We start from the raw sequence: 20,075 nt of genomic DNA, 5'->3' as shown, positions 1-20,075 counted from the left end.
CATAACACCTGACTATTCACTGAAAGAACAGTGTTGGTGTTAAGTTGTATTCACGGGCAGGATTTGACAAGGTGCTTTGTCTGTAGGGATTTTACTCAGTATAATGAGTCAAGCAAAACCATGTGTCTGGCCTAGTAGAATTTTGCTGGAAGAAATGTGGGATTAGAACACAGAATTTTGCATTATATCACTGAGGAGAGAGGAGGAGATAAGACCTAGCTGTGACTTTCACTAATAAGGAGAATAAGGCTGTGATAAATTTGAGGATTTGTTTGTGTGCCTGGCTTACCTTCTAAGGTGCCATAATGAAAACAGCATTAAAGGTTTCTCTACAGGCATAGTTCCTTTTTTTCTACATCTGTTATTTCTGCTGCATAAGTGTTTTAAGGTGACTTTTGGAAAAACAGAATCAAACAAACAACTTTCCACTGAATGGAATGAGATTTCCACTTCAGCTCACATTGCTAGAGGCCTGTACTATCTTCAGGAAGTTTGTCCGATACTTACAGCTTTGTGTATTAGTTTTCAAAGTGTATTGGCATCACTGTGACAAACTGAAGAATGCAAGGTGTATTTTGCTGTATGATTGCAGTACTGATAATCTAAGCATAGGATTCCTCTTTCCACAAACTACATTCATGTTGTTGAGGAAATGTTTGAATTTTAGATCATCTCCGTGCTTTCAAAGTAGACGTGCTTTTGTACAAGCCATTCTCACAGACTCGCAGGTAGCAGAAGGGGTGTTTAGACACATGAAGACTGAATAGTTGGCTTTCTTTGGTGCTAGAGGTGTACAAAGCAGGCTGGCTTTTGATGCCTAGGAAAATCTAGCAGTCTTAGTAGAATGTGAGTGTTGGGGGTTGTTGTTTTTCTTCCTGTTTCAGAGTTAAGTGACTTGGTGATTCTGAGGAGGCTTAAATTCTTGCAAAAGTCTCCTGTTTTTCTGTTTCCACTTTGTATGTGCATACTCTCATCCAACAGGAAAGGAAAAGAACATTAGGCAGATTCTATTCCTAAAAAAAGATTAATGAAGACATACAGTGGGCAGTGATGTTAAGCAACTGGAAAAAGCTAGAGATGTTAGTCTGCCTCATGTTCTAGAAAGAACAACGAAAGCATTTGTATTACTGAAATCAGAAAAAGCTAAGCCTCTTTTGTCTGGTTTTTCTTCACTTAAACCACTGGTTGACGTGTATGTATCCTGTTATTATTAAGAATGATCAGACCATGAGGTATCTTCCATAAGCTGTTGTTTCAGTCTACTTGCAGTGAACTGATGGAGAGCATTCTGCAGTTTCGTGCCTTAGGCTGGCTTTAGTGGTGGTCACAAAGGCTAGAAATCCTGAACTTTTGTGTTGGATTTCCTGAAAATAAAAACACGTCCATGTGCTGTTGAGGTGACCTGGATAAGCACAGTAATGCTCGTGCAATTATAGCACGTTGGATTTCTTGCAGGCCCTCAGTGACAAGGAGTGTGTGGGAGATCTGATGTGTCCCTAAGGGCTGGACCTCTGTGACTGGGTTGTGCTGTGTGCAGTGGATGTCCTTTATATGCACACGTTGACAAAAACTTTGGATCTAGGACAGGACTCATAGGAATTTCATTCCAAAGTCCTCAAAGTGTGCCTTGATAAGATTTATTCATGGGAAGAATGCACTTTTGAAGAAGCTCAGAGGTATGCTATGTAGCTTTTCTTTTTAAATCAAGGAGAAAAAAAAGCCTGCTGAGAACATCTGGCTGCACAATGAAATAAATTCTCTCATCAAGTCTACTGCTTATAAGCTCTCCCAGTCTTTGATCAAAATCTATGGTCTAGTTCTACAAGGTAGCTTTTATTTTAAAATGTGTTACCTGAATTAGGCATGGCAAGGGTCCTGGTCAGACAGAGTAAGGTAAGAGTCGTATTTACATGAGAATGCCTTTATTTTATAGGAGGTTACTATTTTACCCACATTCTTGGGCTGACTTTCCTTTCCTGCTTACTGATTACCTATGGGTGACCCTCCAGCACTTTGATGTTGTGTAACTAAACAGTTTTAATGAGATCTATGCTTTCTCCTTTTAAGTTTTTACCAAAATCAGCTTAGATTTTCACCAAAATCTCTGCTTACAATTTGTCTAACTTATTTAATTGATCCGGTGCAGCTTTCAAAAGTTAATGGCATTTCCATCTGCATGTGATACCTTGTTTTCTTGGCAGACCAGCCATCGAACTGGTAATGTGAAAACCAGCTGTGGGATCAGACTCCTGTGTGGTTGGTGGATGGTTTTCCTGATCACATTTTCTGTTGTTGATACTTATTTTCCTTCATTTTATCTTCCCTGTGCTTCAGACTGTGCTGCAGCAGGTGTTGAAAGATGGCTCAGAATATGGAATTAAAAGTGAACTTTTCTCGATGGTGCCTAGACAAAAGGCAGTGATTGAGTTCAGGTAAGCACTCGCGATGAGTCCTTTGAGAATACAGCCTTGTCTGCTGATTGATATTCATTGCTGTAATGCGCGGTGCCTGTGAAGTTAAACCACATTTATGGGATTACATTCATCTGTATTTAATACTCTGATAGATTTGCCAAGTAGAATATAAGTTTTATTTAGGGAATTGAGGCTTTTCCCAGAATGTATTTTTGGTGTTTGAAGAGTTCATGCCTCGTTCTCCTTTAGTGCATAATAGCATTCAGTTTCTATGTAGGCCTCTTTTATCTTGTTATCAAGAGGCATCATCTGAATTTTCAGCCAGTAATGCACTTCTTCTTCCACCTGGGCTTCAGTTTCCAAAGCTGTTACTTAGCTGTCCTCACTACCTTCATCCTTGACTTGCTAGAGCAGCCAAGCATTTATCTTGCTAAATCTTCTCAGTTGCTGGCCCCAGAACTTCTGGCCAGTATCTATTTTATTTGTGGTCACCTGTACAGGGAAAGAAAAGTGGTTGACTTGGATCACTTTTTGTATTGAAAAAAAAGTAATAAAATTGTTCACCTATTCTCCTTGTGTAGGCTTCCTTAGTCAGAAAGTCAGCACATGCCTTTAATTTGGAGGGTGGATGTTCATAGCTGAAATTTAATTTTGTTTTTGAGGGCAAACAGTTGTGGTGATTAATAATATGCCACTATTGTAAGCTTGAAGTGAACTAAAATACAAACAACAAACTAAACAAAACATCTGTTCATATTATAAAACAGCGTTGGAGGTGTGGTTTTTGTTTGTTTGTTTGTTTGTTTGTTTTGCATAATGATATGCCATTTACAAGTTTTGAAAAGGACATTGTTGAAAGAAAATGTGATTTTAGTTACTGATTCTTGTACACCAAGTCACCTGATCTGGTACCAGATTTATGTCTAATAAAAGTCTGAAGAACATGATTCTTAAGTCCAATAAATGTGAAAGTGGGACATTAGTGTAAGTCCTTTGTCACTTGTATATTTGGATATTGGGAGGTTCTTTGGTGTGTTTTTTTTTCTTTTTTTCTTTAACACTGGCTGCTTGCTGATACGAGAGGAAAAGTTGGTTTGATATCGAGATCTACTTGGAACAGAAACTAATCAGAGAATTACAAGGGCAAGGTGAAAGTTGTGGTTTAATTACAGTTCTTCTGCTGTTACTAATGAGTTGAATACTTCTGAGTTGGAGATGTGGTAGCCTTGTACATTGAACAAATGCTATTTGTGGAAATTTGTTGCAGCTCCCCTAATATTGCCAAAAAGTTTCACATAGGACACTTGCGTTCCACAATAATAGGTGAGTATGCATTTCAGTGTGTGTCCTAAAAGGACTTCTTTGTCTCCATGATTCACTTGACAGGGGAATTCGGCTAACCTTTCACTCCTGGTGGAGTGGCTGTGTCAGGCTTGACTTGCTAATTAAAAGCCTTTTCCTCATTATACAGTGAAGAAAAGAGCATGGTGTGTTGCTGGCAGATTTATTAAGTCACACGTAATATAGTTTTATGACTGTGAACATTAAATGAAGTACTTTAAAATTGTTCCACGAAGACACCCATGGCAGTTTTCATTGAGGTGTTATGAAAGTCCTTTGAATTTTAAATTTCTGATTTGTGCTGGACTGCAGAGCAGATAGTTATGTCTTGGTGGCTGTCTTGCAAGACATTTGCTTTTATGTGTTAATTCCTCTATGCTACTATTACTGACACAGTTGCTGTCATTTGTCATGGAATAATTAAGTAGTTTATTGTGCAGTATTCTAATAGCATATGGAAAACATCACTTCTCCCTGCCTTTGCCCTGTCTCATTAAAATTTGTAGGTTATTAGCTGAAGACCCTACAGCATCTGTTGAGCTAATAATGCATTATTTTTAATTATACTAATGTATCATATGTAATTATCAGTTACATAAAATTAATAAATCTGCCTCTTCGTGGACTGAAGGTTGAATGGCATTACGTATTTTTGGCTTGCATTTCCAGGTCCTTTGTTACCAAAAAAAAAAAAAAAAAAAAAAAAGGAAAATAGTTCTGTAGGTGGATGTTCATCCAATAGAAACAGAATGAATTGATGTCAGGGAATAGGAATGGAAAATGATTGCAGACTATAGTATGGCGTTACAATAAAGGAAAAGATAAAGCTTTTTGCAACCTTTTATATCAGTATTGTAATTAAAAGGTACCCTTGAAGCACAGAAGAATAGGGGAAGGGCTGCACTTATTTCTTGGTTGCATGTGTTACTTCTTTGTAATTCTATGATACAGCCAAACTCAGGAGAAAGATGAAGGGTTTTTGTTGTAATAACAATTAGAAACAAGATGTTCCTATGTGATGTGGTAAGTTTGGACCATATCAGACACACAGTGTGTGAAGAGTTCGGTACTGTTCAAGTACGTGGAGTTGTTCTCTGTTTAACTGCACAGTTAAGAGCAGTTTGTGAATTTCAGTCCTTGCTTAACCTCCTGGTATGAGGTTTCCTGGCTTTGAGAAGGGAATTATGGATACTACCACGTATTTGTGAATATACGAGAAGTCGTACATGGCTCCTTATGAACATAAGGGTTTTTTATAGTCATGTACTTTCCAGAATGTGCATGCACAGACAACAGAGACATAAACATATGGATCTGCGTGAGACGCTTTATGGCACCTCTCAAATGCAAAGCTGCTTTTTTTTCCTGCTCAAAATATTATTGCTTTAAGTTTGGAAGTATTTTAGCGCATTGTGTAGAGTAGTTCACCTGACTGATTTGCTTTTCCTTTTCCTTTTGAATATGACAAAACCATAAAATTGATCGGTTGAGGTTGACCTACAACTTTGCATAATAACACCAATTTTGATTCCTTACCAGGGAATTTTATAGCAAATCTCAAAGCTGCACTGGGACATGAAGTAATAAGAATAAATTACCTTGGTGACTGGGGCATGCAGTTTGGTATGTTCTGATATTTGTTTCTCCTGTTCACTTTTCAACTGTATAATGTGGTCTGGGTTTCCAACTTCAGTTTTTGCAGGCACATTGGATTCACCCTGAGCTCATAAAGAACAGTATTGTGTTGTTAGTCTCCTTAAGACAAAAACAAAGCAATCCAGAGTGATTCATCAGTGGTATGACGTACACTGCCATGCAAGAAATACAAGAGGAAATTTGCCCAATGGTTCCTCAGTAGCTCTCAGATTACCTGTGTGTTGCTTGAGGTTTATTTTTAAAGCACAGGAGAAATATTTTGAGTGTGGTGGTTGTACTTGTGGTGCTCTAGTAGCTGAACAGGCTACTGTTGCTGCCTCCATACATCACAAATACATGATACCGTATCTGTTGCATGTCAGTGGTGATACTACTGTCCTCCTTATTCAGATTTTGCATGGGTAATAGGAATAGTGGGAGAGTAAGTTTGTTAACTTAGCTATGCCACACCTGTATGCATAAGAATAGAATGATTGTTTGGGGAAAAAAAAAAAAAAAAAAAAAAGGAAGTTATATACTTGTATTTAGTTGTCTTTGTGTGTGTCTTTATATTTTTTTTATTGGTTTTTTTTTTTTTTTTTTTTTTCCCTGTGGAAACAAGTTTGTTATTCACAGAGTATAACTAACTTGTTTAGCAACAGCATTTTGGTAGGTCAATGTGTTTGAGTGTTTGTATTATTAAAGGTATCCCAATACTTCCCCCAAAATATTCAGTTTGCCATTAAAATGGAGCAAAAGTAGAGGTGTGTAGGTAGAGAATGTGCAAGTGAGTTCTTAGAAGACCGTCAATCTTGCCTGCATGTGCATTTGCTTGCATGCATATACACACTGCTACCTCCACCAAAATGTCCATCAGGTAAGCGAGAACTGAGAAATCCTCTCATGCAGTCCTGCCTGGCTGGTATTTATTCCCTGACTAGAATTCATTTGTGTCTGCTTGCTAGGTCTGTAAATACTGTTCACATATGGCAGTTGACCCATCCATAGGATTCCCAATTTTGTTATTTTTTTATGTTAATCTTGCATTTTAAATTTATCTAAATTCTCCCCTTCTTTTCTAATCCCCCACCTGAAAGCTGATTTTGACCTATTTTTAGGAAGAAAAAAGAAACACAGCCATGCCCATTTTCTCATTCTTGAAAACTGATATGTTCATGGAAACTATAGAACTGCCACACAGTTTTTGCAGTGGGGTCTGGAAACAGCATTTATATTTATTTTTAATTGCCAAACACCAAGTGAAATGTCTATCAAGCAGTCATTTTAGCTCTTTCCAGCCCGTATACTGCCCCCTTCAGTTGAGCTGGTTCAATGCTTCGGGGGATTTTAATTAATCAACTTTGTGAGTAAAACTGGGTTAAAAATTTAGCAGAAATATCCTACTCTGTTTATGTATTCATGTTCATCAGTAATGATGATACGCCTAAAAGGTATTTAGTTCTATCAGCTCTCCTTCTAGAGTAAATTCCTGGGTTGTAGACAGTTGGGTAAAATATTCTTATGACTGTGAGAGCAGTAATATAATTTATTTTATTATTTTTTTTCTTTCCTTTGTCAAATTATTTCCTCCACAGCTTGTCTGTTCTGATCGTGTTTCTAGTCAAACCATAGTTTATAGCAGTTTCACTTTACTTAGGATTTCTTGTAAGAATTGAATACAAAATGAGTTTACATAAAATTAAATAAATTTCATCATTACGTATTTCATTCATTTTTACCCCATAGACATTATTTTTTATCACCAGCGCTTGCATAATGAATGTGGCAATGGCTATTAAGCAATAAAATGCAAAAGGCAAAGGGCTTCTCAGCTGACCTCATTCACTCTTTGGAGATAAATGGTACTCGTAAGTCTGAATATCAGGAAATTTAACACAAAGTTTCTAGAAAGAATAAAGATGACTGTGTGTTATTTACCTATATTCCTGTTGTCCAGAGCGCAGCTGTTAAAAATGGTACCACTGACAGAGCAGTCCCAACTGTAGCTTTCCAGATGGGTGCTCCCTTCTCTATTTGGGCTGGCTCAGCTCAAATATGTGACAGGCTTTATAACAAATAACACAGTCATGCTTCACAGAATTATAGCATAGGAATATTAGTATATTAGTCCTTTCCCAGAAGCAGTGCTATAATTAACAATCTGTCGGCATTTCCATTACAACTCCCATTGTTGAAGGCTCTAAAAAATAATAATTGAAAATGTGTTTTGCTGAAAAATGGCGGAGCAGTCCTCAAGCTTGAAGCAGTTTTGGGGCAGGTTTCTTCAGGTAACAAATCTCAGGCAGTTGTTCTGTCTGTCAGTCCATCCATCTTCCTGACGCTCTGCTCTTAATAAATTCTGAATGCATTGGGCAACCTCAGCCAGATCTGACAAAAAATATCCCGGAGAACAAAGTTCTCCTAGTTTTGTGACAGCTGGCGGACGTGTAGGGGTAGGAATACAATGTAGTGCCTTCAGGGAGAGAAAGTTAACTTCTGAGCTCAGCCTGTCAGCTCACCAGTCAGCACATCTCAGTCAAATTGAGTCCCAGTTCGTGCTACATCTTGCCAGTAATTGGGGAGTGTAACAAATATTTAGGAGAAGACAGAGACACGTTGAAGGAAGCGTTTGGGGTGAATGAAAGGTGGAAGCCTTGCTGGGGGTTGGACTGTGAAACCAGCATGGAAAAGTGGGGTGTGTATGTACACTAAGAGAGATCATTAAGAAGCCAAGCCCACAGAACCGGCTATCATTAAAGAAACACCCTCTCAGTAGGATCAGACGCATTTTGTTTCCTAAACTCTAACTTATTTTTCCTATCTAAATCTGCTACAGCTTCTATCGCAGTCGTTGTTTTCAGGAGGGAAGTTCTGGAGATAGCGCTGTTTGCTTAGCTGCTGAGGGCTTTTCAAAGGGGTGCCCGCATTCCTCAGATGCTGTCTTTATATCAGTCCAGGTCCTTGTTGGCTCAGAATGAAGAGATGACCTTAAAAGCAGCCTCAGATAATCCAAGAGGCTATGGGGTTAATATCGCTAGATTACGGAATGAATTAATGGGCTCTTTTGACTTAGACAATCAGTTGGGGAGTTGAATTTCTTGCCCTTTCAGATGGCTTTCAGAAAGTGCTGAAGCCAGATCAGATAACGTGAAGAAAAGCTGCACATTCTCAGCATTTAGCAAAAAGCTCCCTTCAAAGTACTGCATGAGTGGTATGTGAAATAACTGCATTGTGTCCCAGTTTCTACTGTCCTTGAAGTGATAATGCTGCTAAGGGAGGAAGCCAAACAAGGGGGTTGATTATTCTGTTTGCTGGACAGTTTCCCCCGTATGGCTTCGTGTTTTCAGCTGGTCACTGTGTAAAATACAACTTTATCTGCAAGTCTAGAAAGAAATTCCATTTATGAGGAACTGTAAAATTGACATTATATTTTATACTAATTTCTAGCTGTTAAAGCTTTTTTCATACAGCAGAATAAAAGGCTATGCTTTTGATCTCTTTATAGCCTGCACTTATTACATTGTTTAGATATGTAGGCAATTTGTCTTGTTACATAGAGAGCTAAGACAGGGCTTGCTTATTAAAACAACTTAATCAGCAAAACAATACACTCTGGGCTGGGCTGTTGTCTAACTCTGTATTTAATTGTTTTTCAAGGTTTACTGGGTGTTGGTTTCCAACAGTTTGGCGATAAAGAGAAGCTAAAATCCAGTCCTTTACAGCACCTTTTCGAGGTAAGTTCAGAGAAGACCATTTGGGTACTTCAGAGGATAATCCATTTAATGTCACTGTCAGTTTTGTACAGGATGGTGCCTCTGCAGGGTCACGAGGGACTTCTGCAATCATGTTGTATTTAAACAACTTCATTGAAAGACAGCTGCCCGTGACAACAGGGACAGGTTTCATTAGACTGAAAAATACACCTCCTAAGGGAGGGAATTGAATGGGTCCTCGGGTTGCATGGGGTGCTGCTACTGCCACAGCTTGACCAGTATCAGCTGTCCTAACTCGACAGCAATGACCTCTGAGCTCAGCTTTGGTGACTGTTGTGTGCTGGTTACCAAAGCTGTGTTCAGTTACACTGAAAGAAGTGGCATTAGTGGTATAAAAATGTTCTTGTTGCCAGTATTTTAGAACAAGTAATGTTTCATTTGCATTGCTCAGTACACAATTCACTATGGTTGGGGGCAGGTTATCTCTGAGGTGTTTTGGAGCTACTGTGGAGCCTTAACATACATACAGGTAGCGAGAAGAGACTGTCACTTTTCAGACTGCTGTTCCAGCCCTGCAGATTGTTCTTTCTTTCAGCTGTGTGTAAGAGCCAGGACCATTAGAAGGTGCAATTTCTGTTGGCAGGCGTTAATGAAAAGCCTTCCAACAGCAGGGAAAGCTGTTTAATTGCAGGAGGGTGCTCTCTTGGTTGCCCACCATGCCTGCCTCGGCACAGTGCAGGTGTCACAGTTTGCATTTCTATGCATCAGGGACAAACGAATTCCCTGGAGTCTCCACACAGACTGTCATAGTTTAACAAGTCTTCTTTTTACAGAACTGATAGGATTTTGAATGTTCTTTTGCTCCATCCAAATATGTGTAATATCATGCAAGTTGGTATTTATTTCTTCCTTTTTACCAGTTCCTACATTACTTCTTGTTTCAAACAGTGCAATAGGCAAAAAAAAAAAAGGCTTTTATGAATCTTTTGATACTTTTAAGTTATCTTTGGTTGACCGTGTGTGTTGTACCCATCCAACAGCCACAAGGATGCTGAGTTAAGCTTTACTTTCCAAGCTGGATGTGGGAACTATTGCTAATGCAGGTGTTCAGGCAGTACGTCGGGCTAACCCTTTCACATAAACCTGCTTACTGGCAAAGGAACAAAGTGTGGTTGAAAGCTTGGGCACTGTACAACTGAATACATATTAGGCAGGTTGTTTATGTGGCAGAATAGCTTCTTCTGAGTTTGCCAGCCTCTCTGACATAGGAGTGTTTTGTTTTCTCGTTCCCTCCCCCATGAAGCCTGCTCAAGAAAATTGATAGATTATTAGCGTGGATGTGTTTTAGAGCCTTAGGACTGATTTCCAGAGGGAGAAAGTAGTAGTCGCATTCTTGTGGTTATGCATTGATGTATGTTATATAATTCTTATTTATAATTTCATTCCATTCTTAGGATTTAAAATTTGCCTACTTGAATTTTACATTAAAGCTTTAGCTTAATGCAGCTTTACATGCTGCTGCAATAGATTGCAGCAGCACGTAGGCCTTAGGACCTTAAAAATTGTCTTTAGATTTAGTGAATAGTGTTCAGTTGAGCTGTAAGATTCTAAAGCAGTAATTGTTTGAAACCAAATTACAGTTCTCAAATATCCCCTATTTTTAACTGTTTGTTCAGCTGTGTTCCTGGACTGTATCAAATACAGAAGCACGTTTTAAAGGGGTGTTTTTCTGCTGTTGTATGAAACCAATCTTTCCTATAGCTACATGAACTTTAAAAATTTCCGTGGCACCGTCTCTGTATAAATAAATATGTGGATGAACGTATCTTTCCAAATAGCTTTGCACCTTATATTTTGGCCAAGCGTCAGATTCAAATATGTCTTTTGCATTATATTTGCACTACAGCATCAGAGATGGGGAAGGGGTTAGAGTGTGTGAAGCCATTGTTCGTGGGAGGGGGAGCATTGTTCTTGGACACAGTAGAATTTTTCCTCTACTTTAAGTTCCTTTTTTGTGGCAGAACTAAGCAAACATTAATCTTTGAGGCTTGTCAGCAATACTCTAAAAATCTTGGGGCATGAAAGGAAGGGGAAAAGTTCAAGAGTTTTGCTGTGAAAGCTTTTTTTTATAGGCAGACCCATTCAAGCAAGGTATTCTTGGCAAACTCATCTGAACATTGCAAGAGTGAAGTTTATATTATTAAGATTGCAGTGATTCGGGGATCAAAACTCTCTTACAAAGACTTGAAAGTTAATCCACTTTGAACTCTTTGGGTCTAAATACACAGTGTAACCACTGGTCAATGTTATTATTTTTACGTAATACTATATCTTTTTAAAAACTTTTCAATCAGCTTTCAAATTCTTACACATGGAGACAAGAGAATCACTGTCTGGTGAAGTATTTGGCCTCTGTATAGAAAGGAATTTGTTTATGAACAGGAGAGCCAATTTTGGTGTACCTTGGTAAGATCAGCTAACGAGTTAGTAACACTTCTAGCTAACTATTAGTGCATGTGCCTTTCTAGTCAGGTGTTGACATTCGTATACTTGACTCCAGCCACAGAGAGGCAGCAAGTGTTAGTGTAGATACGTAGTACTATAAGTATGTGGCTTTTGACTCAGAACTCTTGGTGGTGGTGGTGGTTTGGTTTCAATTTGTTTTTTTGTCATTTATTTTTGATACAACAATGGCACCACCTAGGGTGCTGCTTCAACTGCCAGCTAATTTCTAGGCAGTGCAAAGTATCAACTTTGTGGTCCTCTGAAGAAAGGTCTCTGGTTTAAAAGTGTGTGATGATTTCCCCTTCATGCAAATTATTTCTTCCATATTCTGTTGCTGTGGTTGTTTCAAGGTTATGAAGACACTGGTAGGAACAGCAGTAAAAAATTATGACATTAGTCTTGTTTCAAGATAAGCTAGCTGCACATTTTCCTGTTGGAGTTTAGGCTAGTCGTTCATCCTTTAAATAGGAAATGTGTTCCTTTAACACAGCTTTAACATTTTTGACATTAAAAACGTCACCTTTAGTCTGTTTGTTTGTCTTATTCTTGTAGAACTTTATTTTTGTTTGAGGAGAGCATTATATTTCTTCAACAATTTCAGTGCCGTTATATTTTAGGTGTATGTGCAGATTAACAAAGCAGCAGAAGATGAAAACATTAAAAAGCTGGCTGCAGATTTCTTTAGAAAACTGGAGGAACATGATGAGCAGACGTTGTCGCTTTGGAAACAATTTAGAGGCTTCAGCATTGAAGAATACATCCGAATTTATAAGGTACAAATAATCCACTGCTTTTTATGTGTTGCTGGTAAAATGGTCTCCTTTTATCTGTTGGTCCATCAATATAATTGACAGCACCTTCTCATCCAAGAGACTTCGACTTAAGACTAGAGGCTGATGTAATGTTGTGAATTCATTGCCTTTCTGGTAAACTTCACACTGTCGAGGGGAAGATGTTTCTAAATATGCCAGGTTATGCTCTGTTCTGTTTGGAAAAAGCACAGTAGTTGATTAAACATCAAAGTGGAGAGTCATTTAGTTTCTGGCAACCTAGACAGGTTTTGTTTAACGGGGTCCGTCTAATTGGACTGTTGACTAATCCTCCATTCTCAGGAGCCCTGAAGCCAGGAGTATGGCACTCAGCAACAGTGCAAACCAGCGTTAGCTAAATATCGTTCAGTTCTGCTTCACGTTTGAAGTCAGCAACAATCCACTAAATTTAAGTTTCCACGTTATAAATTTTATTGGGAGGTAACTCTGTTTTCACATTTCTGATGTGATAATGTAGAGTTGTGTATGTCACACATTAAATTGAGTGAGAGAAATCATAGCAGCAGGAGATTACAATAGTAATCAGTGCGTAAGTACTCTGTAGGTCGAGTTGAACTAACATACAGCCATCTGTTGTATACTGTAACCTCAAGAGTGGAGCTGGTGTCCACCATTTTGTGGGAGAAGTTTGCACTATTGACCACAAAATCGGTGCTATGAAATTGTGAAACGGGAGTGGAAATAAACCTCCTGTCACTGAACCCAGTCTCTTGGTATTAATAGGACATAGTCTTGCTCCAGAACCACCTGAAGCCATCTGAAAACAAGCTAGTGTTTTTCTTTCCTACATTCTTGCAATAAGATTCTGGAGTGGGTGCCTGATTTTGAACTGTTTGGTTGTTTATTTTTTTTTTCTAACTTCCAGTTCTGAGGAGTTTGTAATTAGTTATGCAACTGCCCTCTGCTAGCATGATTCTTCACTTCAAATAGCACTTTTCATCCCCCTCCTCATGACGTATTTATAGACGTGTCTTCTTTCATCTTTGTTTTGCGAAGTTAAAAGAGAAGTGGCCTGCCCTACCCTCAATAATCCAGATAACCTCGCTGTTTCTTTAATTTCTTCCCTGGAAGGTATCACTGGATTCATGCCTAGCACCCTAAGTTAAGTCTCCTACGTGAGGCACAGCTTTGATAATTCTAGTGGGAACCTGACCTGTTAGGGTGAATGGAGTGTTGGGCTGTGTCTGCAACTGCATCGTGATGGTTACTCATCATCCATCACATGATGGTAGATACAGCTAGATCTCGCTCTCCCAATTCCTTTTCAAACCAATAAATATCAGTTTTTCTTATCCTCAGTTAAAAACCTCATCCCTTGTACTATTATATTATATTTCACCCTGTTTTGGCAGTTAGTCATCCAGGTTCTCCTAGGTGTACTTTCAGCCTTCCTAGCAATGGTGATTTCTGTGTGCTCAGCAAAGTTTGTGAGCAGCTCCTGCTTTTTTTTTTTTTTTTTTTTCCTCCTTTAAATCCTTTAAAATAGGATTGGCTTCAAGGCCAGGTAACTGTAGTCCACTGGTTTTGCCTTTAGCACAGCAAGTTAATTACATACCCCAGAACTTCCATAGTAATCACTCTCTCCAGTTTATTCTTAATTTCTCTAACGTTATATCCAACATTGCATTCAGCTCGGGGAGATTAATTCTCATGCAGAAATTGATTATATCAAAATCCAAATGTATTTTCCTTTTAACAATGAAGTGACATTTCTTGGAATAAAATCCATTTTTGCTCTCTGACCCATGGCACAGATCTGTGATCTAACTTAATTGGAAGAAATGATTTGCCTTAATCTAACAATGTTTCTTTTCTTTCATATTCTTGGAACCTTTCAGCGCCTAGGAGTCCACTTTGATGAGTATTCTGGCGAATCATTTTATCAAGAGAAATCCCAGGAAGTTCTGAGGATGTTGGAGGATAAAGGACTCCTTCAGAAAACAATGTATGACCTGGTTTTCAGTCTACTGGTGTGGTTTATTCAACATTTCAGTTAAAAGATAAGATGACTGCGGTGTGTATGTAACCTACAGGAAAGTGTTTTCTTTATATGGTTTCAATAGCTGTTCTAATAGAAAACCAACAGGGCTTGTGCAATCATAGAGAAAAAATGTTTGCCTTTTTTGTCACTAACCCTGAAGCCTGACCATGACAAATTAGGTGCAATGACAGCAGTCAGCTCCTAATGGCCTTTTCAGCTGTTGATTAGTTTGGTAGCTGCGTGTGTCAATTAACAAGGAGAGTCAGAGGAGATCTTTGCTTCCGCGTGCTTCCTGCCTGAATGGGGAAGAAAACTATATTCACAGAATGTACCAGAATATGAGGAGGTGGTTCTCTGACATCACCAGTGGTGACAACAGGCTTGGAGGAATGGTCTTTGACAAGGCTTCTGGGAGGCAGTCATTCAAGGAAAGATCAAGATTGTTCAGAGTGGATGGGGTCATATGGCAAGAGGCCTTCTGGTTTGTTTCTGTCTTACCTGAAGTTTACCTGTATTTTGAATCTGGACTGCATTTACTTCAGCCTTTTCTCTCATCTTACAGAAAAGGGACAGGAGTTGTGGATCTTTCAGAAAAGAAAGACCTCTCGTTGTATTCCACAGTCATGCGTAGTGATGGGACATCTCTTTATATAACAAGGCAAGTAAGTTCATCTGTGTTTATTAGGTTTTATTTGGCCAGTAAACTTTTGTGCATGAGCACATTTGTAACAGTACAGACTTTGAAGCTTTTTATTTTTGTGATGGAACATATTGGCTAATGAGTAATTGTAACTGGAACTAGCAATGTAACTATGATGGGATGAAAATGACTGGGGAAAAACAACTGTTTTTAAATACTTTTAATTCCCTTAGCCAGTCTGTTAGTAAATCTCCCCTTTCCATAAGTCATAATACTTTCTCCAGCTACTAGCTTTGAAAACAAAGCCAAGATCTCTTCATCTCATAAACACTTGACAAATGAAGGTTTTAGAAAAACCATTGCTTAAAACGTTTATTTACAGTGTGCTGCTGAAGAAAATGGCTTGTTCAACCCTGTCTTCATTGACTCAGTGGACCACCAGCACTGCACCATCAATTTTATCACTGTTTTTCTCCCTTCTCATCAGTAAAATTCCTCTTGGATATTTTGATAGGGAAGTCTTAAAAGCTTATTTGGGCCAGTAATGTAAATCAGATCATCAGATGTCTAGCCCTTGGGATAAACCATACATTTTTTCAGGAGAAGAGTATTAGGGGCTGCAATCAATCCTGCACATCAGGTAGCTGCTGAATCTCAGAGCCTGACAGAGACGAGGCTGCCACAGTTCCATGCCCATAGGCCCAACCAACCAACCAATACCTGGGTACGTGAGCCTCCAAGGCCATAGGGCAGCTCCAGTTGCTTGTACAGACACAGCCACGTTGGATTCCTCCAGTAACTGGGCTTAGATATGGGGTCCATCCATCAGCTGGCCCTGGATCCTCACTTTCTTCTGTTGCCTCCTACACAGAGGCCCACACATATACAGATGGGTCTCTCAGTCAACCCTGCCGGCCCCACAGTCTGGTAGTTGGCGTGGACCTCCTGTTATCTCCAGTAGCCATCTCCTTTGGTACCCCAACCTTGAAGACACACACCTACCTGGCTCTGAGGGTGCTTCAACTACCTGCTGTATGACCTGTAGCCCTTAGTTCCAGTGACTGACACGTAGACCTGCAAATGCTTGCATATACACAAAAGAGAGTCCCTCACCCAGAAAAGTTAGTAATGGAGTTTAAGGAGAAGGCAGGACAGATTGGACTGACCAGGTGCAAAGCACGGCCAAGCCCAGACAGACTTCTTCTGTCCATAAAAACTGGTTCCTCGGTAATTTTCATAGGCAGTGGTTTAAGAAAACAATTCAAAGTGCATGTTGTGAACAAAGCACAGATGTCCTCTTTTTCGCTCCAATATGGCACTCCTCTCTCCTTCATAAGAGTAGGTAATTTTCTGAAGTGGCAAATAATGAGGCTTGTTTAGTTTGAGTAAAAGTCCAAATAGTTTCTTACTATCTCTTTCAGAGATCTTGCTGCTGCTATAGACCGAATGAACAAGCATAGCTGCGATACTATGATTTACGTGGTAAGTAATTCTAGATACATGAACACTTTGAGCCTCTCTCCAATAATCTGGGGGGATCTCTTGCTCCCAAATACAACTTAGGCACGTGGTGGTTTTGGCAGTAACACAGATTGTCTTCGTTTCCCAGAAGCTATGCCTCAGTCTGGCAGTATTTCTTGGTTCTGTTTCAGTTCATGACCCACAGAATGGTTGAAAAATTATTCTCTGTTTTAGAACAGCAATTCTCTGTTTTTAAATTTCATTTTAATTTGTTTTAAAGAAACCTTTATTCCATTGGCATTATATTTTCTATATTAATGTAGTAATTAATATTTAAACGAGTCAGAAAAAGCTTTTAGTGTTATAAGGGGTTGTAATATTATAAATTAATGTTCTAAAATGAATCTAGATTTATTCTAAAGTCCTGATATGTTATCTGTGATGTAAATTCTTCTAGTGTTGAACAGTGCCTCTATTTCATTATGTTAGAATTTATACATGAAATACTGTTTAATCAATCTGAACAAAGCAGTTGTAGGCAGGGAGCCTTTTTATATTTCTGTGCTTGATTGTTTTGCTTTTTAACAATTCCAGCAGTGTCAGTAATAAGCTGTAGGGTTATCTTCTCAATTATGTGGAACTTTTTTTTTTTTTTTTTTTTTAGCTTCATAACCACCAAGGATGGATCACATGATGCTTTTAAATGTTCTTTTTTTCCCAGATTTAGAAAAAAATGTTTTGAAAATCATGTTCTATTATGACCAATGAACAGTCAATTAATGACCTGTGGAAAAAAACGTACACATTCTGGCATGTTCTTTGTGATGTGATAATGCCTGTGTATTTTCTCTGGTACAGTTTTTTCAAAAGCCAATATAATGTTACAAATACCACAATTTGAGGGAGAAATCAATAAACATAAAAGTAAATACCAACGTAGTTTAAGTGGAACTTTTCATTAAGTCACATTCCTCCTTTTATTTTCAGTCTTCAGGAAATTTCTGCTAGCTTGTCATTCCAACATGTGATCACAGAACAGGTTTTTGTTGTTGTTTTATTTTTCTTGGTTTGTTTAGTGGTGCTGTGTTTTGTTTTTTGTTTTTTTTTTGCCTCTGCTGGCTGCGACACGCTAGAGTCACTGGCATCAAAGAGCAGTGTGGCTGTGAAAGTGCAATTCATTAGGAGTTAAGGAAGCTTCCTGCTAGTTCATGTAGCTAGGTAATTATCTCTATTTGTACTTGTTATACCATGAGCTAGTGGGGACCAAGGGAGAAAGAACAATTAGAAAGAAAATTACTGGGTATTCTGCACAAATCAGGATGTGCGCTGAATGTTAAGCTAATGGAGTGAGCACATTAGCTCACTCCATTAGCTTAACGTGTGTGGAAACAATAGTCTCATATTAACAGGTTGCTCACAGCTGAATTGGAATAACTGAATTTTTGTTTTCATTAGGTCAACTTGCTTAAAAGAACATTAAATTGGTTTAGTAGCTGTAAAGCTGTAAATCAGTGGTTTGTAGTAAAATAATCCTACTTATTTCATAGAAATGCAGTGATTTGAGCAAAATAGCCAAAACGTTATAAAATGCATGACACTTATTAAAAATGTGAGGAAATTTCAGCTGAATGTTGCACGCAAAACAGGAGATGAAAACTCTTATGTATGAAAAATAAATCATAATCCCTACTGTCAGACAGCAAACTTCTCCCATAAAGCTAACCACTTGGATTACATTTGGACGTGTATAGTTAGGGGCTTGTACAGGTTAAAAAAAAAATAATAAAAATTCTTCATAATACAAATCTTCTTAAGCATTTGTGTTACTTTTGCCATGCTGTGAAGCTGTGCAAAAAATGTGGTGTTTATGAAGTGGTAGTGTCTGTGGGTTCGTCTTTTTTCCTGCTTACACATCCGTGTTTTGATTATTAGTGTTAGGCAGAGATAAAGCTGTGTGGTACTCCTAGTACTTATTTCCATCTTTCTCAACAAATTTGGTTTTTGTGAAATTTTAATTAGGTGATTTGTTTAAGCATAACAGTCACTGTTATGCTTCTTGCAGTATCACACAGCTTCCAAACCACAGGAGTCGATGCTTCATTTTCAGGTGACCGGCTGAAACCTGGCACTTAGCTTCTACTGCCTAATAAGTAGTCTTAGCTTGGCCTCTCTTTTCATCTTCTTATTTCCTTGGTGGCTTACAGGACTACAGAAATAATCTTTTAGATTATTTTCTTTTAATGATTTTAAACATTGCTCTGTACATTGTTTTTACATACGTAGGTCCTACAGGTAATTACAAACTTAAGTTCTGCACTGTGAACAGTCATGAAGGAAGTAAGTGGTAGAAGGACTGGCATCTTTTGATTGCTTACAGAAGACTGCAGCCCTTCAAAGAGGCTTTTAAATGCTGGCCCAAGTGGTAAGGGACATGCTCTTGTACACAGAAAACAAAGCTAGTTGCTGTCACAGAATGTATAATGTCTCATAAAACAGGAGTAGAATTGAATTCAGACCTAATGTGGAGCAGAGGAAACAGCAAGGCAGCGTTGGCCAGTACAGTGAGCAGCCCTTAATCTAAGCTTCATAAAGTTTATTGAAAGACCTTTTAACAAGAGAGATCTTGCTTTATTTCATGTACTGAGAGCTTTTCCTGTATGTGAGGTGCATGGAAAAGAGCTCGGAAGGCCTTGTTTGAAATGCGAACCACCACTGTCCATTTATTTATTAGCCTTGCTCCTCTGCGGGAGAGAGGTGATGAGGAGCTGAACAAGTTATGAGGAACTGTGAAAGAGGAAGCAGGTGCTTTAGGCTCAATGCAGTGGTAGAGCTGAGAAAAAAACACAGATAAGCACCTCACCCACTGCTCACTCCCTGTCTTGGAATGCCAAACAAATAAGGAAATACTGGTTATTGAATTATCTCAGCACTCTTGTCAGCTGTGTGTTTTAGGGAGGGATAAAGAAGACTCTTAGTGGTGTAGACAAAGCAACTAGGTAGAAAAATGAACTTTATAGCAACAGTTGTGGCTAGAATACTTGTGAAGATCCTTGCTAGACATAAAGAAACTTCATCAGAAACTGCCTTAAGTCCCAGGAGAGAAGAACTGGAAATAGAAGAGAGCACAGATGCATCATTAATATAAAAATGTTATTGTTTATGCTTTATTTTTTTTGAAAGCTCCACAAGCCACACTGCAGACAATAGAAACTAGTGGATTCTGGAGACGGTTTTGTCTGTGGAAAGCAAGCTGCCTTTTGGCTTTCACTAGTAGCTGTGTTAGTCTATGCAGGTACATCACTGATATTGTATCGTTATGTAGTTGTATCACTGACAGGCTTCAGGAAGACTTCTCTTCCCGTGTTAAAGGATCCTTGAGGTCTGGTGATGTAAAACATGGGAACATATCAAGAGCAGCAAGGCTCTGCATTGAAAATAGAGGCATTTAATCTGATGGGCAGGTAACATAACATGAAACTAGAGAACAACAAGGTTTCATTCTAATTCATGGCTTTGCATCCAAGACCTAGGAATAATCATTTTTTAAAGAGGTTA

The 20,075-nt window shown here is 38.6% G+C and overlaps 1 protein-coding gene across 1 annotated transcript in view; it reads left to right on the top strand.

Moving 5' to 3' along the window:
- The window catches only part of RARS2 (arginyl-tRNA synthetase 2, mitochondrial), a 40,253-nt gene that overhangs the window by 5,716 nt on the left and 14,462 nt on the right, over positions 1-20,075 (top strand). The window contains exons 5-12 of the mRNA XM_032184614.1: positions 2,335-2,432; positions 3,682-3,737; positions 5,295-5,378; positions 9,048-9,124; positions 12,226-12,381; positions 14,277-14,383; positions 14,982-15,077; positions 16,481-16,541. Of these exons, the coding sequence (XP_032040505.1) occupies positions 2,335-2,432; positions 3,682-3,737; positions 5,295-5,378; positions 9,048-9,124; positions 12,226-12,381; positions 14,277-14,383; positions 14,982-15,077; positions 16,481-16,541 (735 nt within the window). The remainder of the gene's footprint in view (positions 1-2,334; positions 2,433-3,681; positions 3,738-5,294; positions 5,379-9,047; positions 9,125-12,225; positions 12,382-14,276; positions 14,384-14,981; positions 15,078-16,480; positions 16,542-20,075) is intronic.

The sequence above is a fragment of the Aythya fuligula genome, chromosome 3 (assembly GCF_009819795.1).
Source record: "Aythya fuligula isolate bAytFul2 chromosome 3, bAytFul2.pri, whole genome shotgun sequence".
Classification (NCBI taxonomy): Eukaryota; Metazoa; Chordata; class Aves; order Anseriformes; family Anatidae; genus Aythya; species Aythya fuligula.
Note: the sequence above shows the minus strand (reverse complement) of the source record. Positions and strands in the feature narration are given on the sequence as shown.